This window comes from Peromyscus californicus, unplaced genomic scaffold, assembly GCF_007827085.1.
Source record: "Peromyscus californicus insignis strain IS unplaced genomic scaffold, ASM782708v3 Scaffold_4__1_contigs__length_199733344, whole genome shotgun sequence".
NCBI classification, from domain to species: domain Eukaryota; kingdom Metazoa; phylum Chordata; class Mammalia; order Rodentia; family Cricetidae; genus Peromyscus; species Peromyscus californicus.
Genome location: NW_026294562.1, coordinates 64,946,815 through 64,972,879, shown reverse-complemented (window position 1 = coordinate 64,972,879; position 26,065 = coordinate 64,946,815). Strand labels below are relative to the sequence as shown.

General features: G+C 46.7%; 1 protein-coding gene across 1 annotated transcript in view; it reads right to left on the bottom strand.

Moving 5' to 3' along the window:
* Positions 1-26,065, bottom strand: part of Tcerg1l (transcription elongation regulator 1 like) — a 194,565-nt gene that overhangs the window by 70,215 nt on the left and 98,285 nt on the right. Inside the window, exon 5 of the mRNA XM_052762004.1 lies at positions 3,024-3,118. Coding sequence (XP_052617964.1) covers positions 3,024-3,118 — 95 coding nt within the window. The remainder of the gene's footprint in view (positions 1-3,023; positions 3,119-26,065) is intronic.

Genomic DNA, 26,065 nt, shown 5'->3' with positions numbered 1-26,065 from the left:
ACTTCCTTTGTTCTTTTTTAGAAAACAAAAGCTGTTGGTACCTCCTAGAAGAAAATGAAGATTTATTCTCTCCAGTCCAAAACAGCAGCAAATGGGCCCTTCTCCCAGACAGAAATGGGGCAGGGGAGGCAAATATTGTTTGAAATTAAGAACTCTGGACAATCACAAGTCCAACAGGGACCCAAAGCCAAGACTCAGGATGTCATACTTAGCTGTCCTACTTAAGACAGTCATGAAATCTTGGTTGAACAATGGGCTAAAGCCTAATTCCCACCATGAAAGAGCAACATCAAGAGAGGAAGCCCTTCAAAAGTAAACAGGATTAATACAACTATGCCATCATTCTAGGAAAGGAAACAATTCAGAAAGCGTAAATTCTAGGGATAAGGACCTTTCCAGACCTTTGTCCCCCACCCCAGCCCACCCCCAGCAGTTTGCAGGGCTCCAACATCAAACTCAGACCACAACAAAGATAATGGCCTTTCTTTCTATCTGGTAATTCAGGTGAGATTAAAGGGCGGGTGGGTTGTTTCAAATGACAACCTGTTCTCAGCTGAGGGTTGCAAAACTGAGTATCACCTTGATGCTTTAGAGCCATGATTTTGCCAGCAACAATGCCAGTGAATTTTAAGGCATGCACCACCTGCCCAACCGTATCTACATGAAGTGAGTAGTCATCCCAGTGGCAGAAACACCCAACACGAGGTCAGTGTGAGAGAGGCAGTGGTGGCGCCGATGCCTGACACCAGAGACCAAAGCCCAGGACAACGCTGCAGCCACAGCTTGTATTCCTTGTCACTCTTCTTGGTATGGAGAAAGGAATGCACTAATTTATGGACACCCTAGGCATGAATTTCTAATGTAGTGAGAATGGACTCTGAGTTACTATAAGAGCCAAGAGCAGTGGCTCTCAACCTTCCTGATGCTGCGACCCTTTAATACAGTTCCTTATGTTGTGGTGACCCCCAACCATAAAATTACTTCGTTGCCACTTCATAACTGTAATTTTGCTACTGTTATGAATTGTAATGTAAATATCTGATATGCAGGATTTCTGCTATGTGACACACACACCCCAGGAGTCATGACGTACAAGTTGAGAACCACTGGCCAAAGAGGGTTAAACCTGGAACTGGAGCAATGACTCAGAGGTTCATACTACACACTTTTCTCGAAGAAGACCTGAATTTGGTTCCAAGTGCTCACTTTGGGCCTCTCGCAACAACCTGCAACTCCAGCTCCAGAGAATCTGACATCCTCTTCTGGCCTCCTTAGGTACCCACAATCATGTGTACATATCCCCACACAGACACATCATTTAATTTTTTTAAAAGAGGGAGAAATTCCAAAGAGGTAAATCTGTTGAGTGTAGCTCTTTGGTAAAATCCTTAATAATGAAACAAAGCTGCTCCATGTTGACTGTGTTATAAAAAGGGCCAGCCAGTCCCTCCCACCAGGGAAGGACAACAAACCTGAGATAGGAGCAGATAGCCACAGAAGCACCTGCCCTGTTCTGTGTGGAGAGAGATCTGGGAAGGTGACTGAAGCTTTGAACCCATGATGGCAACTGTGCATGGGCATCCTGTGTCTTTCTGGTGCCCTCATATCCTCTGCTCTTTGTGGCTGATACCAGCATTTAATAAATGGTTTTTAATTTATACAGTTACCCCTTACATTCATAAGTATAAGAACAAAGCTTTCATGGAATTTTTAAAAGAACTTTCTAGAAGTAGAAAGTATCTTTGTTTCCTATGAGAAAATAAGGTCAGGATAAATAATTAGCTTAACAGGGAGTATTAAGAAGCACTTGTCTTCACAAATATATATATATATATAAATGTGTATATATATTAATACCAGGGTTTATATTGCTAATCCAATTAGGAAAACTGGAGGGGATTTTCATTTGGAAGTTAATTGACCAAGAGAACTCAGCACGGAGGATCTGAGTACCAAATTATTCAAGTAAGTATGGTAGAGTGTAATTTGTGATGGGACCAACTTCTAAATTTGGCAATGCTAGGATCCTCTCCTGCTAATTACCAAGATCTTCCTCATGAGGTGCATGCTGGTTATGATTTCCTGTTGGTGATAAAAATGGCTAATCATGGTGTAAAACTCCTGCCTGACGGGGAAGTAATAAAAGTGAATCAGACTGGCAGAACCCAGTAATAAAGCTAGTATTTATGGATGGCCCCAGCAAGACTAGCTGTGTAATTAATATGTAATTCCGGCATGGATGTGCTAATCTCTTCTGAAAGCTCACGCACCAGAGCAGGTTTTAATCTGCACCAACACCCACTTGGGATTGGTGCTCACCATTCAACACTGACACTAGAAGTGGTCAGGAAGAGGTGGGTGAGCTTCAGGGTGATTATGTCCTGCGGTGAGGCTAACTGGGGAGCACGGCCAGGGAGAACAGAGCACTCCCAGTGGGCACGAGGTAGGGACACTTGAGAAAAGTAAAGAGGAGAACATGTTGGAAGGTTCTGAGACACAGAGGCTCTCGGACAGCCTGGTGAGGGCAGGTGCCTGCAATTTGTTATTCTCAAGTCTAGTGACATGGGAAAACCCCAGCTTATCCAGAAGCAGGGTTGTGTAGCCATTTGACAAATGTGTGAAGAGAATGACCTAAAATATCAATATTTAAAGAAAAATGGCCATGCCTTGGGATTTCTTTAACACTAAAACCCAACTTTGAACTGCATGTCGGCAGAAGCCTGTTCCTCACATGTCTTCTCTTCATTCTGGAAACAGATACAGTGTGAACTGAACTGGAAGCCAAGCTCCTTCCCACAGGATTCCACCCATGAACTCTACTAGGCTGGGGTGCTCTGCTTGACCTTGCCTGGGGTTTACTCTCCTTCGGGATATAAAGTTGCCAGCCTGGACTCAGCTGTGGTGTAGGGCAGACTGGCAAAGCCATTTCATAAATGCCTGTGAGAAACATGTGTGAGGGTGTCTCAGCCCCGGATCTTCCACCTGTGGATTGTGTCTCTATAACTCCAAGGGTTGACCCTCACCTTATCCTCTTTGTCTCCTACCAGGCTTTTCCTCTCCGGGGCTCGTAGCATCAGTGCAGGGGGACGAGGTGCACGGCTGAGCTCTTTGCTTTTATCTGTAGGACCAAAACAATGCTCATTAGTATTCCATTTGTCATGTTGGTCATAATTTGAAAAATTAAGCAAAGATAAAATGTGACTTTGAAAATCCAAATTGATTACCAGTCTACAGGCAGACTCTGCCACCTTGCCTTCCAACTATCATCTAATGATGATGTTATCCTGATGCTGAGCCTCAGAGACATGGGTCTCTCACCTGGGCCCTTTCCTGACCCAGCCGAGGACCACCCATAACATCTGTGTCTGTGACTCCCTATAGCCCTCTTTTCGACTTTTCTCTGAAGATGCTGGCTGGTCCCACTCTGTTCCCCATAATCTTTTAAATGAAGAATCCAAGGAAAAATGAGCACATGGAGAGTGTCCCCAACAAAAACTACATGGTGAGTCAGCACATGGTGGGAGGTGGTAAGAATACTACTAGCAAATGGTTAGCCACTGCCATGGCTCATCCCATATGGCCCATATGCTAATCTGGATGCTATCATTTTCCCTGTGCTTCCCAATACCCAGGCAGTCAGAGCTTCCTTGGTCCATCAAACTTCATATGGCCTGAACTCAGCATAGTCTAAATCACCGTTGTTAATGCTGTGTGGCCAGACTACTTGGGTTGGAGATAGGACCCAGGCCTTCCCCCAGAAAAGACAAGGAACAGCGTGTGCCACAGAACCAGCCTCAGTAAACCTTTGACAGCTGGGAGCCATCATGAACATCATGGGACATCCCTGATGGGTATGGAGAAGACCCCAAGCCAGCCATACCTCTAGCTATCCCTTGCTCATCACCAAATGGGTAACGGGTTTTCCATGGGCTGGAGCGCATGACATTTGAACAATAACTGCATGAGCAAAGGAGTAGAGAAAAAGACACAATCTGGCAAGCCTCAAATGAAAACCAAGTTGAAATTTGAAGTTTCTTTTTCAAACTATATCTATCCAATGGCTCAAAAAAACAGCAAATGCTTTCAGGAAAAGACAGCACACTGATGACTGTTTTAGCACCAAGAATAGAAAGGGAAACTAAACTATCCAACCACACACCAACCCAACAGAAAGAGAAACCACCAGAGAAGCAGCAGCAGGCTTCTCCTGGTTTGAGAACCATGACATTGGAACCCTTCCGCTTCTCAAGATGGAGCCAGAGCGTCTGACATCAACCTCTGTTGGGAAGGCCACAGAGGGGAAAGCAGGAGATGGCAGGAATAGCTTCCCCTGCATGTGCATGCCGCACAAATGTGCACACATGTGCAAACATGCACATGCAAAAATGGTGACCAGTGGCTTCCTCTGGGAAAACATCTGAGCCTGGAGGACAAGGCAGGCAGGGCAAGGCAGGGGAAACATTTTTGGCACTTTTCACCTGCAATCTTTCTTGATCTACCACTGTGAATATCTTGTGCACCGCCAACATCACGATCACTGCCAACACTGCATCCTCTGCCACCCATTCTGCTCAAGTTAGTGGACGGGGGCCATGCAGATCTGATTCCCACGCTGGACTTGAGGTGACCATCATGTTCACTGTGGGTATCTTTACCCTGAAGGCTGTGGCTGCAGAGCCAAGCAGCTACAGGGCATTCTGAGCTGTGAGGAAGAAGACTCTCACTGAAGTATGTTCAGTTAACAACTGTACTTCACAGCCAGAGCAGCTAGCAAGCTCTGACCATGGACAGAGTAGCCCTGGAGCAGAGAGGCACATTATCTGGACCAGGCAGAAACATGGATGTTACAACTCTAGGAGTGGGTGTGAGCACCTAGGGGATGTCATGAGTACGAGGACCCTTGTTCACCACTGTCACTCTGCAGAAGTCCTGGCTGACATTTTCCCCAGGGACAGAGAGCTGGCACTTGCATCTGAAGGAGCAGCCATTATTAGCTCAAGCTGTAGGCAAGCAAGCCAAGCATGCAACCCTGGTGTCATGGCTTCCTCATATCATTGTATGTGCAGGACTGAGCTTCCACTACATGCCCTTCCTTTCACACAGAAGCCAGACAAGCTAACCACAGGGCTTCAGCACAACCAGCCACAGCCATAACCAAGACATATCCCTAGGCCTGGTCAAACCATCTACCCAACCATTTCAAGATTAGCCTGGAAGTGGGTAGAGTGTGACTCAGTAGAAGAGTTCGCCCAGCATGTGTGAGGCCTGGGGTTGGAGGCCCAGTATTGACAAAAATAGGAAGAAAGAAAGGAAGGGAGGGAGGGAGGGAGGGAGGGAGGGAGGGAGGGAGGGAGGGAGGGAGAGAGGCAGATAGGTCCACCTTGAGAGGAGCTATCAGCTTCCCATTCTGGTGAATAATCAAATCTAAGTCAAGAAACAAAATTAAAGTCAAGGAACTTAGAGAATTTTCTCAACCATGATGCCAAGCCTTGCTGTTGAAAACATTAAAATTTCTAGAGTGTGTGTCTTCAAGATGGCTCAGTGGTAAAGGCTGACCTCTACAAGCACAGAATGCTATACACAGAGAATGCTACACGCACACAAGATCACACACATACACACACACACACCTACACACACACACACCACATGTCACACACACTAAATAAATAAATAAATAAATGTAATTTGGAAAAGACTTCTAGAAGTCTAGGGTCACACCTGAAGTCCATTCATTGTCAACGTGTGAAGTATTTTGCCTCCATCTTTCACATAGCAGAATGGGCAAATCCCTGCTGTGGGATGTTCTGTATGGCAAATGTGTTGCTGATTGGTCAATAAATAAAATACTGATTGGCCATTGGCTAGGCAGGAAGTATAGGCGGGAGAAGGAGGAGAATAAAGCTGGGAAGTGGAAGGCTGAGTCAGAGAGACACTGCCAGCCGCCATGATGAGAAACAGCATGTGAAGATGCCGGTAAGCCACGAGCCACGTGGCAAGGTATAGATTAATAGAAATGGATTAATTTAAGTTGTAAGAACAGTTAGCAAGAAGCCTGCCATGTCCATACAGTTTGTAACCAATATGAGTCTCTGTGTTTACTTGGTCGGGTCTGAGCGGCTGTGGGACTGGCAGGTGAGGGAGATTTGTCCTGACTGTGGGCCAGGCAGGAAAACTCCAGCTACAGTCCCTGTATCACCATGCCATGGAAGAGTGAAGAAAGAACACATGGATGAGAGAAATTACCTTTTGCTTTGTGACCCCCCCCCCGGGGGGGGGGCAAAAATCACATTAAAAAATGTACACAGGTGAACCTTTGACATCAGCCTTGCGCCAGGCTGTCTATACTTCTCTACCCTGTTACCTGTTCTCTCCTGCATTGAATGCTCTAAAGAGTCAAGACGACAGAGCTTTGTTGCTCTGAGGCATAAGGCAGGGGCACGGCCATTCAGTTAATAGTAGCTGTGGTCCTTGCCTCTTCACACCTTCCAAATGCACTGTCATTGACATTGGACCTGGGATAGGACAAAGCCTGATGCTTCTGTGCCTTCTCTAGGCACCTGGCAACTGAACGTGTTTTCAATCCAGTAAGATCCCCGGCTTGCTGTCCAAAAGTAGAGGTCTCATTGTGGAGACATGGTTGGTTAGGTCGTTGGCCAAGCTCTTGAACTCAGACCTACCTACCTGAGAGGTCAAGGTAGGGCTGCAAGCTCCTACAGTAGGATATCATGATCTCTAGAGACCAGTCTCCATCCTAAACATCACTAGCAAGACTCCCATGTGGTCAGAGGGGCAAAGCCCATCCCTGTTATTCATTGCACCTTATAAAAGGCTCCAGCTCTGGGTCCAGCCTCGGCACCCTGGGTATAGGAGAGCAAAGTTTGTTCAGAGGCTTATGGACAGATACAGACTCTTAGTTTGCCTCATCTGCACCCTAAGAAAGGGGATGGGCAAAGGTTTGGACTGAGGTATATGCAGGTGTGAACAGCCATAGCAGGAGGTCTAGGCTGGCCAGAGAAATACATGGACCTGTGTCCAGGGGACTTGAATGACAGAACTGCAGAGAAGTGCAGAGATGGAGCAGCCGCTGGTAGCTCTTGTGAGAAAGAAAGGGTGTTCCACAAACTCCTCTCAGAGCTGGCCAGGCAGGGCCTAGAGACCCCTGTCCTTCTACCTTTCACACAACCCTCATTTGCAGAATGAGGAAGACGAGCAAACATAAGCTGAACTGACTCCTTGCTCACAGTGCCCAGCCCAAAGCAGACCCAGGTATGGGAAAAGAAAAGCCAAACTTCAAGGGAAGTTGGAGGTTCTGATTACTGTTACGGACTTCACACATTTAATTACTGAACTGAGCTCTGTTTTGTGACCGTAAGTGAGTGGATGGGATTTTACTACCCAAGAATGAGCCACAAGCCATTTGGTTTGGACTTTATCCAAAATGTCATAAAGAGCAAGCTGTACAGAACAAGACAGGGCGGACTTTGCAAGGAAGGAGCAAGCCTGGGTTTGCCTCTACAGTGCATGCTCTATAGTTACAACACAGTGACGATGGAAAAAGACATGCACATGCATGCATCTTCTGAGGATATATAGATTAATATCCATGGTTAATCAAGTCAGTGGAGTTGGCAGCAAGGCCAGGTGTCTGTAATGCTATTCTTGAACAAAGGAAGCATGGCTTATATTTATCCCTCTATTATCTTAAGAAGGTATACTGAAGTCTTTATTTAACTGGAAACAGTTGATCTTTGGAAAGATCAGATTTTAAAGGCTAGCCTTTGAGATTCATGGGTTCATATTGGTGCTCTTGAGTGCATCTTGGAGAAAATATTTTTGATGATCATTTTAAAGCCCTTCATGGCAGACATACATCCCCTGAACACCTGTGACAAATGTCTGCACCTTGCCCTATGTGGTTGCCTTAACAGCCAACTCTTTTTAACAGCCATTGATTTTGTAGCCCCTGTGGAGGTGCGTGGGAGAAGCTCCTCAAGCCCCCAGACATAATTGGGTCTGGGCTTCAGCCATTCCACTGTGGAAGTGCCTACTCTAAGACTCTCTGTGGGCCACTTCCAGGGTCCACTCTGACATGCTTAAGTACTCTTTGCTTTGGGCCTCTCCACAGATTCTGATGATGCCATCGTAAAGGACTCCCTGAAGTGGCAGAGAGAACTGCTTTATGGAGCAAAATCAACAAGTTGTAAGACTTCAGGCCCCCATGTACCTGGGGGAGTGCAGGATACATTTCCACCTAGAAGCAAAGCATGATGGTAATGCCTTCCCTGCAATCCGTCTATTGATCAAGCCCAGCATTGATTTGAAGGCTCCCCAGTGGCTTCCACTTTGATTTTTCTCCTTGGCAATGTTGAGGGCTGGGAGAAACAGCATGGATGACAGGGTAGTCTGGGAGGACAGGGGCCAGAGCTGTGGAAGTCACAGGAACTGGCAGGTGTTGGCTTACTGTTCACAGGATTTCTGCACAGTGCTCCTTTGTTGGTGAAGAGAGGTGACAGAAGTGATGTTATCTGTCGGCGCTTCCCGAGAGCTGTACCAGCTGGCCGGTGAACAGAGGGTTCCTCAGAACCCTTGGAGGTGCAGCCAAAATCAAAGCTGGAGTCCAGAAGCCAGTGGCATGGCAGTAGGGGACAGAACTGTCCTGATGCACAGCTCCAGGGGTAGGACAAGAAGTTTGCCACCTGACTGGGGAGCCCATCCCAGGATGGACAGGCCAAGCAGAAGCCCTGCCAGGAAGGCTTGATCACAATGATAGTCACACTAGCACTATCCTCAGAGACCTCCTCCCAGGAAGGGAATAACCTCACTCCGTGAAGTCACTACTAAGCTCTGCTCAAGCCCAACAGCCAGCTAGAGGACACTCCCGTGCTCCTGGTGTCCATCTGTGAGATGATCCCGCAGCCTCTCCAGCTCCTGGCTCTCCAGCTTGGCTCACCAAGTTCCACAATACTGAAGATCATTTTCATGGCAATGTAAATCACTTCTGAGTCCTCCTAAATTTTTCACAGGTTGTGATTCCAGAGTTGACAAGTGACAGAGAGAATTGATTTTTTTCCCCCCATTTTTATTTTCTTGGAATTTCCTATGCCAATGAGGTGGTAAAACATTCAGACAGGAGGGCAGGGCTGAGCTTCCTCAAGGTGTGGGGATCCTGGACTGTAAGGCCATCCCGACCCTGAAGGGTGACCCACCCTGTAACAGACACCAGTTTCTCTGTTCCTCCATTGCTCCACTTGACTTTAGGGGAATCCTAGGTCACCACTGGACAGGATAGCCTGTGAGGTAATGGGTCAGTTTCCCTAGAACATTCTAGAACCTGAAACAGTCTGGCTGCCTGATACAGGTAGACCACATGAGGCTATGGATACAGGAGCATTACCCACCACAGTGCCAGCTATATGAAGGAGACTATAACACAGCTGTCCTGTGGGACAGCAAGAAGAGAGGGGTGCCCAAGACACACTTAGGCTCTTTGATGATGCTGTATATGGCAAGTATGTTTCAGTATCAATGAAAGTACTGGACAATGTTACTAGTCCCCCAGAAAGCTGTTCCCAGGCCACTAGGGCACTGTAGCCACCCATGCGGTCTGTGAGTTGCTATGCCCAGAGGAAGTGGACAGCATGTACATTCTGGATCCAGACAGTGAGGGCAGAGCTAGCATCCAACCCACATCTCTGGCCTCCATGAGCATGCATTCAGAGGTGAATTAATGGGCAGTGGGTGACCCTGCACAATGTCAAGAGTAACAAGGTTCTAATCTCCACCCTACAGCTGAGATTTTAAAGGTAGGAACATTAAGTTAGACCACTCCTGTAAGAAAGCACACATCTTGTAAGTGCTCTGGGGTCAGCACATGGCAGTATGGGGACCTGGCCACAGGCTTGGAGCAGGGAAGAGGACGAACAAATGGGCTGAGGCTGGAGAAGATGCAGAAGCACAGGTCGGTGTAGGAGGGGGCAGGAAGAGAGAGGTTCATGTGACCTTGAAAAACAGCGATTTTCCCTAAAAGCTTGAGTCCATTTCAGTGTCAAGCTGGGTTATTCGAGCAACACCCACCACTCAAGACAACGCGGGAGGAGAGCAGAGATGCACGCCCCTGTCTGAAGGAAGAGGCTGCGCTGCACTCCGGGAAGCTGCACTCTGGGAATCTTGGGATTGTCACAGTTGTACCTTAGGACTTGGGCTAGCACAAGTGGGTCAAATTCTCCAACTCTCTAATGCTGATGCTGTGCACAGGCAATGTACCCACAGGGACACACAAAGGATACATGTGCATGCACACCCACCCACAGGCATACAGGCATAAGCATAGAGACACATGTGTGCACACAAGTTTACACAGAGACAAAGGTCTATATATACACACAGACATATGTGTATACACAGAGGTTCATATGCAGAAACATGTGCACATGGTATATACACAGAATGAGTACAGATACACAGGTACACAGATACATGTGCACACACAGGTATACACACATACACATGCATGTACATATATACAGATGTGTGTGTACACATATACACTCATGGACACAATTGTTAGGTTTTTAGCATCATGGATGAATGTGATATCCCTTTTCCTGTTAGGATCCACACCAGGGCAACACAGTCCTCCAGTGCCCCTGCTCTGACTTAAGGTCAGTTCCTACTTATTTTTCATGTGTAGATATGTCCCCAGACTGGTGGCCATTTTTTTTTATTAATTTATTTTGCAATACAATTCAGTTCTACATATCAGCCACGGATTCCCTTGTTCTCCCCCCTCCCGTCCCCCTCACCTTCCCCCCAACCCCCCCCCCCCCATTCCCATCTCCTCCAGGGCAAAGCCTTCCCCACAGACTGAGGTCAACCTGGTAGACTCAGTCCAGGTAGGTCTAGTCCCCTCCTCCCAGGCCGAGCCAAACAATCCTGCATAGGCCCCAGGTTTCAAACAGCCAACTCATGCAATGAGCACAAGATCTGGTCCCACTGCCTGGATGCCTCCCAAACAGATCAAGCCAATCAACTGTCTCATCCATTCAGAGGGCCTGATCCAGTGGGGACCCCTCAGCCATTGGTTCATAGTTCATGTGTTTCCATTCATTTGGCTATTTGTCCCTGTGCTTTATCTAACCTTGGTCTCAACAATTCTCGCTCATATAAACCCTCCTCATTCTCGCTAATTGGACTCCCAGAGATCCACCCGGGGCCTAGTCATGGATCTCTGCATCCAGATCCCTCAGTAGTTGGATGAGGTTTCTAGCACAACAATTAGGGTGTTTGGCCATCCCATCACCAGAGTAGGTCAGTTCGGGCTGTCTCTCGACCACTGCCAGCAGTCTGTTGTGTGGGTATCTTTGTGGATTTCTGTGGGCCTCTCTAGCACTTTGCTTCTTCCTATTCTCATGTGGTCTTTATTTACCATGGTCTCCTATTCCTTGTTCTCCCTCTCTCTCTGTTGTTGATCCAGCTGGGATCTCCCGCTCCCCCAAGCTCTCTTTCCCTCAACCCTCGCCTTTCATTACCGCCACTCATGTCCAGGCTGTTCATGTAGATCTCATTCCATTTCTCTGTCATTGGGTGATCCCTGTGTCTTTCTTGGGGTCCTGTTTTCCAGGTAGCCTCCCTGGTGATGTGAGTAGCAGACAAGTCATCCTTGTTTCATGTCTAGTATCTTGCTATGAGTGAGTACATACCATGTTTGTCTTTCTGAGTCTGGGTTACCTCACTCAGGATGATTTTTTCTAGATCCATCCATTTGTCTGTAAACCTCATGATGCCATTGCTTTTCTCTGCTGAGTAGTATTCCATTGTGTATATGTACCACATTTTGTTTATCCATTCTTCAGTTGAAGGGCATCTGGGTTGTTTCCATGTTCTGGCTATTACAAACAATGCTGATATGAACATAACTGAACAAGTGCTCTTATGGTGTGGTTGAGCATTTCTTGGGTATATGCCCAAGAGTGGTATAGCTGGATCTTGGGGGAGATTGATTCCCAATTTTCTAAGAAAGCGCCATATTGATTTCCAAAGTGGTTGTACAAGCTTGCATTCCCACCAGCAGTGGAGGAGAGTTCCCCTAGCTCCACATCCTCTCCAGCATAAGGTGTCTTCAGTGTTTTTGATCTTAGCCATTCTGACAGGCGTAAGGTGGTATCTCAGAGTTGTTTTGATTTGCATTTCCCTGATGATTAGGGATGTTGAGCAGTTCCTTAAATGTCTTTCGGCCATTTGAGTTTCCTCTGTTGAGAATTCTCTGTTTAGCTCTATAGCCCATTTCTTAATTGGACTGTTGGGCATTTTGATGTCTAATTTCTTGAATTCCTTATATATTCTGGATATCAGTCCTCTGTCAGATGTGGGGTTGGTGAAGATCTTTTCCAATTCTGTAGGCTGTCGCTTTGCCTTGTTGACCGTATCCTTTGCTCTACAAAAGCTTCTCAGTTTCAAGAGGTCCCATTGATTGATTGTTTGTCTCAGAGTCTGTGCTACTGGTGTTCTATTTAGGAAGTGGTCTCCTATGCCAATGCGTTCAAGACTACTTCCTACTTTCTCTTCTAGCAGGTTCAGAGTAGCTGGATTTATGTTGAGGTCCTTGATCCACTTGGACTTAAGTTTTGTGCATGGTGATAGATATGGATCTATTTGCAGTGGTGGCCATTTTTATTTTTAATCTTTCAGCCTCTACATTCTTAGATAGTTAGGAAGTCTCTCCCTTCCTTTTGGCTCCAGGGTGTTTTCAAAGTTTCTGTGTCCTCCCAGGACATGTAACATCAGCTGCTTCACAAAGGCCACAGATCACTGGAGGGTGTTTACTTGGGTGCCTGAAGGGTGAGCCCCACAGTTCAAACTCACAGCCCTCCACGAGATCCCAGCACAAGGGACTCCGAGGCCCGAGGGGATGGGGTCTCCTCAGGGTGATGGAGGGGGCTTATGACCTGTGGCAGGTGCTATGACCTTTTACATCTGCAGGTTACACACTTACTGTGGAAAGATGGTATGTCTAAAGCAGGATGATGGCACAGTTGAAATTCCCAGGAGCTGAGTGGAGATAAGCACACCACGAGGGCCCACCACACAGCACCACACTGCCATCTCCCAGAACGCCGCCAACCTTTCTCCCAGCACGCTGTCTCCCTCTCTCCTAAGCAAACCACTATGCATTCTCCCAGACCAGCACATCAACTCCTGTTCCCACAGCACTCTACTGTCCTCTCCTCTGAGCGTCCCCAACTCTGCTGATCCTCCAGCTATCTGAAAACCACTCAGAGCCAGGCGTGAGATGCCTGCAATGCCACTTATCAGAGCCCAGCTAAGGAGAACAAGAGGCATTCGAGTAAGAATTTATGCCACCTTTTTCTAAGCCCATCTCAAGGGCCCCTGGGATCCTCGGGCCCCATCAGAGGTATCCATCACATCACAAATGCTCTGGGGATGCAGAGCCTCGCTTGCTTCTTCTTGCCTTCATTAAGCCAAATCAGAGTCAACAGATGGGACGATGGCACTACACTCCAGAGAGCCACAGTTAACCATGTCATAAGAAAACAAAGTAACGCCAGTAGTTCTGTGGTACCTACTTCACGGACATGAGTGTGTGCCAGCTCGTACACACCCACAAGGAGGCTGCACCTGGATGTTGCTGTCCCCAAGATTCTCACTCATATGACTTTGCCTCTCTCCATCACAGGCAAAGCAGAGGGTCACATTGAGGGCCATGAGAGCTGGAAATGTGAGCCAGGTACTGCCAGAGCATGAGACTTAGTATATATAATATATATATATATAGTATATTATATATACTATATATATATTATATAGTATATTAAAAATATAAGAAAATATAAACAAGCTTTATTGCTATATTGAAGACTTTTAATTTTTTGAGATTATAAAGTAAATATATCATCTTCCTTTCCCTTTCCTCCCTCCAAACATGGCCTCTATTTCATTAATATGTTGTCATACACACACACACACACACACACACACACACACACACACACACACACTCCTAAAGGCACCTAGGAATTGCTGAGAGTGGGAGTAATATCTCCAGGGAGGAGCACACCAGTGGGGTGTCGGGTACCAAACGGCCAGCCCCTGAAAACTCCTGTCTACTGCCCACTGTGCATGTATAGAAGAGATGAGACTTTAAGAGGGGTTGGTGCCAGCCTAAAGTGCATTTGGACAAGGTTAAAACTAAGTGTGGCTGTCCTAACATTCAAATACTGCATTTATCACTTCATATTTTAGAACTTCCTCAAAGCACCTTTTTATATAACCTTCAGTTAAATATAGAAGAGAAAGCATGATTAAATATATTCATTTTCTAAATTGCATCATTAAATTTTATCAAATAGGAACATTTTGTAAAAATAGGATTCAATATTAAAGCAATCGTAACACAAGAGAGAGATTTGTTACAGCTGCATCTCTAGAATGGGGTAATTATAACCACAGAGTGGATCCCAGTTTAAGCTACACCATTACCTCCAAGGATGACAGTGTTGCTGGGTATCTGAGGTGTTTCCTGTATTCTGAGACACCTCCTTGTCACTCTATTCTTGTGATTTGAGAACTTTGGACCTCAGGTTGGGAAAGGTGTGTTCTCCAGCACTGGACCTGAGCTCATAACCCTGGGGCCATGGGATCTTCAGCTGTCTGGTTACCATGGAGGAAGAGGGAGAGAGCTGCAGCTGGATCAGAAGAGAGATGCCTGTCTCTGTCTACCTGATTTGAGAAGTCACAACAGGCTGGGACAGTAGCTACCATTTCCAGAGAGAGACATGGGCTCCACTCAGAGGCTCCAGGTTGAAGTTGGATGGGCCAAGTTGTCAAAGCTCAACTCAGCCACTCAGCACCCATGAAGGATGATTGCTTTTCTTCTCTGAGTTTTCATTTTTCCTACCACAAAACAGAATGACAGTAGCTCTAGACCAAGATGCTGAGTCTGCAATGCTGTATGATACACAACATGGTGGATGTTTCTTGATACAGGGTACCAGTGCCTATTGGACCAAAAAATCCATTTGAGCTAGTCTTATGTACCCCAAGACCAGTATCTTTTATGGCTTGGTTTCTCCTGGGGGCCTCATACTGGAAGAACTTCAATAAGTTGATAAAGTAGAAGATGCAAACACCTAAACAATTCAGACATAAATCAGGATTTATGATTAATTCATCCTAGGGCACTGTATTTGCATGATTTAAATGAACAGATACTTAGGCAGCCTGAGCACAATGCACAAGAGCACTTACTGTGCTGGCAGCCCCACGTGATGGAATCAAAAGGTGATTTCAGACAAACACTGGGCTCTCTGTGCAAGTTCACTGAGCAGCTTTTGATTTACAGGCCTGCGGCTTGAGCATGTGCCTGCCGCTCTCCTCCAGAGAGCTCAGATTGAGTCAGCGCTGACTTCTGCATGCAGGACTAATCTACATGGAAATGCAATCCTCACCTAACTGATTTATTCTCACATTTAGATGTAATAAAATTAATAGCGCAGTTCTCAGCTCAGTTGATGAAATTAACTCAGACTTTCTTAACCAACTTCTTCAGTTATTTTCTCTATTTTCAAAAGGCAAGCTATCCCAGTCATTTGATACAAATGGCTTTAATTAGCTTAAGGCAAACATAACCTTTAAAGAACGCAGGCTTGGGATCGTGGGTCCTGCACTGAAGGATGGGAACGGTTCTGTGCACACAGATTTCATTTGTCACATCGAGCCATGCCATCTGATTTGGGCTGGCACCAATGCAGACCAACCACCCATCACTTGGAAGAACACTCTTCTGCCAAAGCATCAAGAAGCCACTCTGTCATGAAAGCCAAGCAAAGTGCATTTGTATGACAAGGACAATACTTTTCAGAGGATGGGAAGAAAGAGGCCCAAAGTGACTGGGTCCTAACACTATGAACCACAGCAGGGACTTGATCGTCTTAGAGGCTGTAAACATTTTCCAGGGAACTTGAAACTTTAATGCCTATTTCATTTAGTGATACTAAAATTTTAAAGTGATAGATCCTAACTTACTATAAGGCATCTGGTAAAACAAGACCCTCTTGTTTGGAAAACACAGCGTTTCTCCAAGGTCTATTTCTCCAATATTCCATTGCAATGCACCCCAGGGATTCCTCACCCCCTGTCAAACTAGAATCAGGATTTCTGGTGCACAAACTAACTTGTGTTTGCAAACCTGTCCTTGGGCTTCCCCTGCCCTTCGCTGGCTCTCCCTGCCCTCTGCAGGGTAAAAGCCAATCCCATTCTTTTCTCACCAGATCTTACTCTCAGGAATCCATCTCTGTCCGCAGCCCTTCCCCCATGAGATTTCATGATCGTGTTTCTCTAGAGTGACACTGTCCCCATCTCCGCCACTTATATCCTCCCCCCACCCCCGCCACCCAGTTCTTCAATATGAGCTGGGGACCTGACCTCCCTAGGTCTCTGGACCACATGGAGGACAGTATGTTGACTACAGAGCAGATTAAAATTGTTGACTACTGTGTGTTCTTTTTCAGAAGACAGAAACCTTGACCTCAACATTTCTTTCCACAATTCCGCTTTACAAGTGAGGCTCAGTCATCCTCTTTGAATTGGCTATGTCTTCATCACTTCTATATCAAGTGACAGGAAGAGCAAACTGTCCCTGTGACCCACCACACTGCTCCTTTGTGCCTCACAGCTCAGATTCTGGGGACTTAATTCCCTTTCTGCCTGGCAAAGCCCTCCCCTTCTCAGCAGAGAGTCCCACTCTCACACCCCCTCAAAGCCTGCTATCCAGGCTGCCTCGCTGAACGGGGTCCTCACTGCCTGTGTGATTTTAAATATGGTTTGCACATTTCCATACTTGTGCATCACACAAAAAGGACCCATCTCATGTCTGTAAGCTCTGGAAACAGAAGTCATGCCTCTTAATCTTAAATCAATTATAAATCAACTGTGTGACTGACACACATTAATTGCCCAATAAATACTGCGTAGCTGACTAAATGAATACAACAGTGAATGACCTGCTATCCACAGGAAGAGACAAATGGGCTTGTCATCTGCCCTTCCTGCTTCTCATGTGGAGAGCAATCAAATAAAAGAGAAACAAGCCAGAAATTAAACAAGCAGAGAGACACTGTGTCCAGCAAGAGCCTGGACAGCTGGCATGGGAATTCTGCTACCAGAACAAAGCCACAGTCACATAAGGATCTCAGCAGTGAATGGCAGGTGGGGGGTCGAGGGGTGCACCACCTTTATATGAGAACTGGCTGCCACAGCCCTCATTCTGAGAGCACAAAAAGAGAAGGTTGTCACCCATTCTGAGGTGTGAATGGGCAGCTATACCAGCAGCAGAAATAAGGATGACTGTAGGAGCCAGATTAACAGGGTCACTGGGGCTCATATGAGAGAAGAAATCAGACCTATTCAGAGCCTGCACATTATCCTCGAAAGGACTAGCTCTTCCCACCAAGCAAGAGTAGTGTTAGCACTGAGGAACAATGGGGACCATTGGTTCTCAGATATTTTTGGATGTATGCTCTGCAATAGTCATATATGCCTGTATATCTGTCTCCCAAGATCCCAGCTAATCTAGAGTCAAGAGTTTTGTCCTACCTCAAGTCTTCCCTCTGTGTTCTGTTATCCTGAACCTCAGGATGCATGTCCCTGGACCAATAGGGAACACTCTGTGATGGATGATGTCACTCTGTATGCAGGGCCCAGGCAGGACCAAAGAATATTCTGGCTACAATTCTGCCTGATGGTCTACTCTTGATACCCACAAGTTGGCCTTTCTTAGAACTAAGACCCTGCCCTGAGCCCAGAGGGGCATTGGCAAAGACGTCCCTGGCACTCTGTACCACACTTCATCCTTCTTGATTCCATCATGGGAAGTTCAGGCTTAGGACATTTGCTGCATCTGGAGGTAGGGTCTCCCTGGGTCTCCTTGGGGTCTTGAGTTTGCAAAACCTTGATGCCTCCTCCACTATGCCTCAGCCACAGCCTGTCCTAAGTAGAGGGTCAGACCTTTGCATTCTGTGATGCTCCTGGGCCAACCCAATGCAAGTTCTGTGTCCAGAAGCTTTGGAAGGACTTAGCCCCACCATTAAGAGAGGAGAAAGAAGAGGTGTCATCAAATGTGAACACTCTGTGCTCTTCCTCTGACCCTGGCCTTGTCTTCTTAGGTCTGATCCCTTTGGACATGAGTGGAATGCATGCTCTCCATCCCAAGTTGCTCTTTGCCTCCTGAAAAGCAGCCTCCTATTTTGGTCCCCAGCATACTTCCTGGTCAAGGGGTGGCAGGGACTTTGCCATTCTTTGTCTCCCCGGGTGCAATTAGAGCAACACACGCGCCAGCATCTGACAAGAAGATGGAGAGCTTCAGCACCATGGTGGCTAATTGGTGGCGTTATTTATGTGGTTCAAATGCTTGTGAAGTTTCCTGGCTGCTTCTGATGCAATTAGTCTCATCAATGGCAAGGTTTATGAGTTGAAATAGCGGGGATTAAAGCACCGCCTAACAGAATGGAACACAATAAAAATGAGTGTGCCCTGCTGGTCTACAACTCAAAGCACCTAGGAAATGGGTGTCCAAATTCTACAGGGAGATCATGGGTCCTTCTTTCCAGCAAGTGCCATTACCAAATCCGTGCCAGAAATACTCAAATACAAGGCCCACAGTGGACAGAAAGAAAATACAGAACGCCACAGCATGAATCCACAGAGGCGATTTTACTTTCTGACAGTTCCAACTGTTGAATTAGTACCCAGAAACAAAGGTGAAATTCTGTACTTCATTTGTTCCTGGTTCCAATAAAGGGCAGCAATGTCAATTGCAATAATTCAGGGCCATCCTAGAAAATAAATTCAAAAGATGATTTATACAAGTAATTCAATAGTTCTGACTTTGGATTTTTTTAACTTGTATAAATAAATAATTTACCTTCATGACTGCACACTTTAAATAAACTTAAACAGGTATCATCTTATATTCATGATTTAAATTTCAAAATGTAGAGATAGATCAGCAGGACCTTTTTCCCTCATACCCACTCATACCCAGCCACACAACTCTCACAGGAAAAGGTGAACTTTGCCACCCATCATAAAGATTTCCAGATGTTTAATTTATTTAGAGCAGTATTAAGTTTGTATTTGCCTTTGGCTTCTCCTGTTCACAAATAAACCATGACATACATGTGCTTTGAATAGTCTTTCAAATACAGTGTCTTTGAGATCCAGGTAGTCATCCTCTTTTTTTCTTTCTCATCGTGTGTGTGTGTGTGTGTGTGTGTGTGTGTGTGTGTGTGTGTGTGTGTGTTGGGGGGTGGGGAGGTGGGTGGTCAACATTAGGGGTTGTTCCTCTCCTTCTACCTTGTTTGAAACACGGTCTCTTGTTGTTTACCACTGCATAACCAATCTAGCCCTTGAGTTCCCATGTTTCTGCTAATCTCCACCTCCCTCACAGTAGGAGTTCTGGCATTACCAACCTGTGCTATTGCGGTTGCATTTTTATGGGTCTAGGAATCTGAGTTCAGGTCTTTTTGTTGTTGTTGTTGTTTTGTTTTTGTTTTGGTTTTGGTTTTGGTTTTTCGAGACAGGGTTTCTCTGTGTAGCTTTGCGCCTTTTCCTGGAACTCACTTGGTAGCCCAGGCTGGTCTTGAACTCACAGAGATCCACCTGGTTCTGCCTCCCGAGTCCTGGGATTAAAGGCGTGCGCCACCACCGCCCAGCTTGTTTTTGTTTTTTGAGACAGGGTTTCTCTGTGTAATTTTGGTGACTCTGTAGACCAGGCTGGCCTTGAACTTACAGAGATCCACTTGACTCTGCCTCCTCAGTCCTGGGATTAAAGGCGTGCACCACCGCCACTTGGCCAGGTCCTCATGCTTACACAGCAAGTTCTTTACCCCCCAGCCATCTCTTCAGCTCCGACCTCACCATCCTTATTGACTCACGATGTACCTCGTTACATGTTAGGCTGTACCACACCATCATGTGTGTATGTAGAAATGTACATGAAAGTTGTTTCCAAAACTCACAGAGCTTTTGCAAAGAGCAGCTCTGAACACTCCGACTGACTAAGTATTCCAGGGAACTTCTGGGAGGATGAGTCCCCAGAAGAGGTGGGGTCAGGCCAGATGATGCCTTGAGCTAGTTCCTAAGATATCTCTCGCTGGGGTGCTCTTTCCTTTGTCCCAGAGATTCAAGGGACAAACAGTGTGACTCCTGTCCCTGTGGTCAGACATTGGCAATGAGAGTGCCTCTGGGCACTCCTAGGCCAGGACATCTGTGCCTGTGCTTCTGTGAGCTCCCTAGTCTCACTTCCTGCCTATCTTTTGCATTGATTCTGGACCTGTCTGTCCCACAGATTTTACCCATCCATGAACTCTGTGAGCTACATTACTGACTGATCTGCCCAGACACCCCTCTTGGTGCAATAGTGGCATGAACATCACGGGAACAACCAAATGCTTTTTAATTGAATGGAATTAGATGATGATTAATTAAATTCCACAGCATGAAACCCACATCTGGCACCATTATCAGGCCAAGAAACTGTGGCTAGAGAGGTCATAGGCCCATTTTTTATGTTCAATAGACATAATATTAAACTGACTTTTAATTACTTATCATTTTACCCATCGATGGATGCATCTCTCAACCCTCACCTGAGAGGCTTCTATCTGCAGTAGAGGGTGATCAACACAGAGATCCATAGTGCAGAGAATAAGAGAATGTGGAATACTCTGCCCTAAATTGAACATCTATATCACACCCATTCCTTCCAAGGCTAAGGGACCCTTGCAGAAGAGGGTGTGGAAAGAATGTAACAGCCCGAAGCAGTGGTGACCACATGGAAACTGTATCTGGAACACTACTGGGCAGCTGCACACACTGAACTCACAGTGTGTGACAGCATGCACAAGCTTCATGCAAGCTCAAGTGAGACCAAATCCTGGCATGCAGAGTGGAGCTGGGTATGAAATTCTACCCCTAGCTAAGGAACTGCTGGCAATTGATAGCAGCTGGGAAAGAGTCAGTGTTCTTCTTTAGGCATGTGACCCCTGGCAAGCTGACCATGCTCCAGTGGAAGGCCACACACCCAAGCGTATATGAGAAGCACAAATGGATTTGATTGGAAAAAAACAAGGACACAAAGTTGGGTGGTTGGGGAAAGGGGGTGGATCTGGATCTGGGATGAGTTGGCAGAGGGGTGAATAAGATCAAAGCACATCAAACAAAACTCTTAGAGAGCTAACAAAAAAAAGAAAAATAATAATTAAATAACCAGAAACTGCAAAAACATGACAGACTTATGCTAAAGAATATCCAAGTCACTTTTGATTCCATTTTTCTGTGCTGCATACTATTTAAACAGTTCTGCATTTGAAAACAATTCTGAAGCACCATTTTCTATGAATGAAAACACAAGCTTCTCCAGAGGCATCAGGAAGGAAGTCACCCATCAGCCTCCATATCCAGGGTTGTGGTGTCCAGCAAAGACATACTCAGATCACAGGACTCTGCTCATCCTATCTACAGATCACCATGGGAACCACAGCATGTGTACTATAGATGCTTCACTGCCCAGTGTGTTCCCACCGGTGAGAGTTCAAAGTTGGCCAGTTTGAGTTGTCAACATAAGGGTAAGTTGAGGCACAAGTCTGAGGACAGGCGTTTATCTCAGCCAAAAGTCAAAGTCCAATTCTAGGTGTCCAGGAAAAAAAAACTCCTGAAATGATGCCAGCACCTAAATTCAGAAAGAAAATGGGGATGGGGAGAAGAGAGGAAGGAGAGGGGAGAGAGGAAAGGGAGAAGAAAGGGGGCTATTGAGACACTGCTTAAATATGCCATATCCAGCAACAGGAAGAAGTTCCCATAGGCCATCTTCCACCCCTGCGCAGGTTACCTGGTGCCCACATGGCCCCGTGCCCATCTGCTCCCACAGTGCCAGCTGCTTCAGGGCCACGGACATCAGAACCTGCAGCCTAGCCCCACACCTTCCTGTCATGTGTGAGGAACCTGTGGAAGTCATGCCTGACTTGGGAGGCCATGTCAGACTGAAAACTGATCATGAATTCCTTACCCTCCCCACCCCACAGCAGCATGAGACTCCCCACTCATGTACCCTTGCCTTGACCTTGGCATAGCTTCCCACAGTCTACCCAGGCATGATGGGAACAGTGATGAAAGTGGACTGGAAGGGCATGCAGCCTCGAGGGGGCAGTGGAGCACTCTGGCTGGTTCTCCAGGAGCACAGGGGCATGGGAAAGCAACCCTGGCAGCACTCTGGTGCCTTGGCAGAACCTAAAGGGAGAATCTCGGAGCTCATGCCTCCTAGTACTTCTGAGAACCCATCCCTGACGACTTAAGATCATTCCCTTTGCTCAGTATTTTAGCACACACATTCTCTCTGTCAGTGGGCTGTTTTATGGGCACAGTGCTAATGGTGCCTAATGCTTCAACGGAGACACACAGCACGATTTGTTCAGCCCTTGCTGTCTGGCACACACACATCTTTTCCATCCTGAGTTCCCTATTCTAAGCTGTGTCCCTTGAATATCTTCACTAATCGTCCTCTGGGGGCCTATAAGGGTCTTCTACACGTCCAGCTGTCATTAAGTCTAAGATCTATCGGGGACTCCTCCAAGTCTTCCTGCCTTTATTTCACTTGCAGGCTTCACAATGCCTTGGGCTGCCAGCGTACCTGCCAGTACTCCCCTAGGGATGAGGAAAGAACAGATGGGAGACATTAGAAAGGACTCCCAAGTGCCAGGCTGTGTGGAGTGGGCTGGGGGAGACAAGGCTGGTCCACACCAGGTCTAGTGGGATGGAGGCCTGAAGATGGACCTGTTGACAGTGTTTCCAGGATAGACACAGTGGCTGGTACTACAAGGGTAAGTCGAGTGTCCGGACTCCAAATACGTTGTCTAGCGTCTACGACTGCCAGCTACACAAATGAGTTCAGGTCTCAGCCACGGCCTGCAAGTGTCCACACTGGGAGCAGGATGTCCCCACCACAAATCAAGAATGTGTGTTCCTACATCAAAGCCATCAGAGAGCAGCTGAGACTGGAGGAGGCAATGTCACCACAGGGTATAATTCCGGTCCTGTTGTTAAGTGGAAAAGTCATCTAGCAGAAATCAGTGGGCTGACAATCTCAAGTTTACAACTCCACAGGGGTGCAAGGTCTGGGGTATGATCCTACGCTCTGTAAAACAAACAACACAAACTCTTGTGTGGAACTGGGGTATGGGTTCTTAGTTTTCAGGCACAAGGCCCTGGATTCAGTTCCATTCCCAACACCACAGAAAGAATGAAAGAAAGAAAGAAAGAAAGAAAGAAAGAAAGAAAGAAAGAAAGAAAGAAAGAAAGGAAGGAAGGAAGGAAGGAAGGAAGGAAGGAAGGAAGGAAGGAAGGAAGGAAGGAAGAAAGGAAGAACAGAGGGAAGAAGGGAGGGAGGGAGGGAGGGAGGGAGGGAAGAAAAACAAACATCCACCACTATTATGGACATTTGCATGCACATGCATAAAATTCATTGCTGACACTAAACTGTTTCTAGAAGTTTCTTCCATGTTAATGATAGAGAAGGATTCTATGTGCTTCTAAACTGGGAAGAAGAGATGCATTCTGAGTTGCAGTTTCCATTTTTAAAAAGAGAATGCTTGCCTTTCATAGCTTAACTAGAGGAAACATTGAAATAGTTAAGAATTGATAGATATAGACTTAGCAGGTTGTATTTACATATCCAGGTTGTATCCACATATCTAGGCACATGCGTGCATGTGTGTGTGTGTGCGTGTGCGTGCGTGCGTGCGTGCGTGCGTGTGTGTGTGTGTGTGTGTGTGTGTGTGTGTGTAATGAAAGAGAGCAAAGGAGGGGGTATATGGGAGAGTTTGGGGGGAGCAAAGAGGAGGAAATGATATAACGGTATTACAACCACAAAAATAAAAAGAATTAAAGAGTAAAACAAAAGATAGAGACATACCCCAAATGGTCAGCTGCCTTGAGGTTGTCAGGCAGGCACTTCCCATGAGGAAGGCTGGGGTGGAGGGGCTCATTCTAGTCCGCAGCAGATTTGAAGACAAGAGGGCCAATACTATAATGAGTCCGGTTTGCTTGGTTCATCCCACATTAGCCAGGAGCACCGCTCACAATTCCTGAACCTAGAACCATGCCTTCCAGGCCACCCTCCTTCTCAAAGCCATGCCAGGAAGCTGGGGGGGACCCTGTGGTCACCTCATGCTAAGTAAAACTGCCTGCCCTGGGGGCCAAGCCTTGGATGCCCTGAGGCTGGGGGAGGGGAGGATGGTGCTGCTGTGCTCCAGGCCTGTTTCCAGGAGAGCTGGGGAACCTGAGTAGACAGCCACCTGTCTTCATTGCAGTGCGTGGTGACAGGGTGTGGTTCATTAGGCAAACAACAGCTTGTTGGTAGAACAAAGGAAGAGAGCCCGTGTGACCTACGCCACCTGCCAGGCAGTTTTCAACTGGCTGGATTCATGTCTCAGCAACCCAGCAGTCTTTGCGGGGCTCCTGCCCCAGAGTCCTAAAAGGCCTCTCGGACATCACTGGGCTCAACTGATGGACTGACATCTAGGACTGCTCCAAGGAGGAGCAGAATCATCAGCTGGGCAAGTGTGACCCTCACACAGCTGGTGACTTTGCTGGTGAATTATAGCTTCTCCTCTTAATTATAGTCATGCTGATTGGATCATGTGACTCTTGGGATGGCCCACCTAGATTGGGTTCCAGAACTGCAGTGAAAAGTAAGGAGCTGTAGCTAAAGATGCCTTCTCCAAACCTGATTTTCTATTAAGTTGTATTAATGTCATTTTTCTCTAAGCCATCCCTATCATTGCCATCCAGGCCCCAGAGATAGAGGGTGCTCAGCTCTGGACATGCATACTCAGAGGGCCTTAGGGGACAGCTCCTCTAGGTCTGCAGATTGAGAAATGGTATATTGAAGGCTGCTTAGCCAGAGAAAAGTGCTGACCCTGACCCAGACTCACCATTACAGGCTCAAAGACTGTCTAGACACAATATATAATGGGAGTAAGGATGGTTAGGGTACTCAGGGCTTCCTAAGGGAATTGTGTGAGTCACACAGCTTAGTAGAACTGCAAAGCATCAGTCTAGCAGCTCCAGGTAGAGAACAAGATCAGTGTCTTAGTTTGGATTTCTATTGCTGTGAAGACAAGGTGACCCTGGCAAGAAAACATTTAATTGATGCTGGCTTACAGTGCAGAGGTTTAGTACATTGTCATCATGGTGGGAAGCCTGGAGACACACACGCAGACGTGGTGCTGGAGAAGTAGTCAAGAGTTTTACATCTGGATCAGCAGGCAGCAGGAAGAGAGTGATACTGGGTCTGGCTTGAGCATCTGAAACCTCAAAGCCCATTCCAGTGCCATACTTTTTCCAACGAGGCCACACCTACTTCAATAAGGTCACACCTCCCAATAGTGCCACTCCATATGAGACTATAGGAGGCCATTTTTATTCAAACCACCACAGTCAAGCCCCCAAATGTACATGTCCTTGAGTCAAAGGGTGTTTGCCTATATGGGTCTGTGTCTGGTGTCTGTAAAAAGCCAGAGAGCTTGTGGTAAGACTTATTCTTCAGGGCACAGAGTTCCTCAAGAGCGCACACCATGCTCCCTGCCTTGGTAGAGAATACCTTCCACCAATGCTCCCCCACCATTGGGCCCCAAAGAGAGTGAGCAAACAGTCTGCAGCCCTGTGACCAGGAATCCCAATGCATAGACACTAGATGGCTGTTCTGTCCCCAGCATAAGTCACTGGCCAGTGGCATTCACTTCCATGAACTTCCCAAAACAAATCATCACAAAGCTGAGATCTTTGGACAGTAGAACTCATGTCCCTGTGGCTTGGAGGCGCAAGGTGTAACTCCCAGACTAGAGTTGGGTAATCTTTCTATAAGGGCCCAAGGGTAGGCATTTGCCTTTTCTGCTTTTTATAGTTCTTGATGCTTCCTGGCTTATGGCAGCATGGCTCCAGTCTGCCTCCATCATCACATAGCCATGGTCTGTGTCCTCTCCTTGACAGA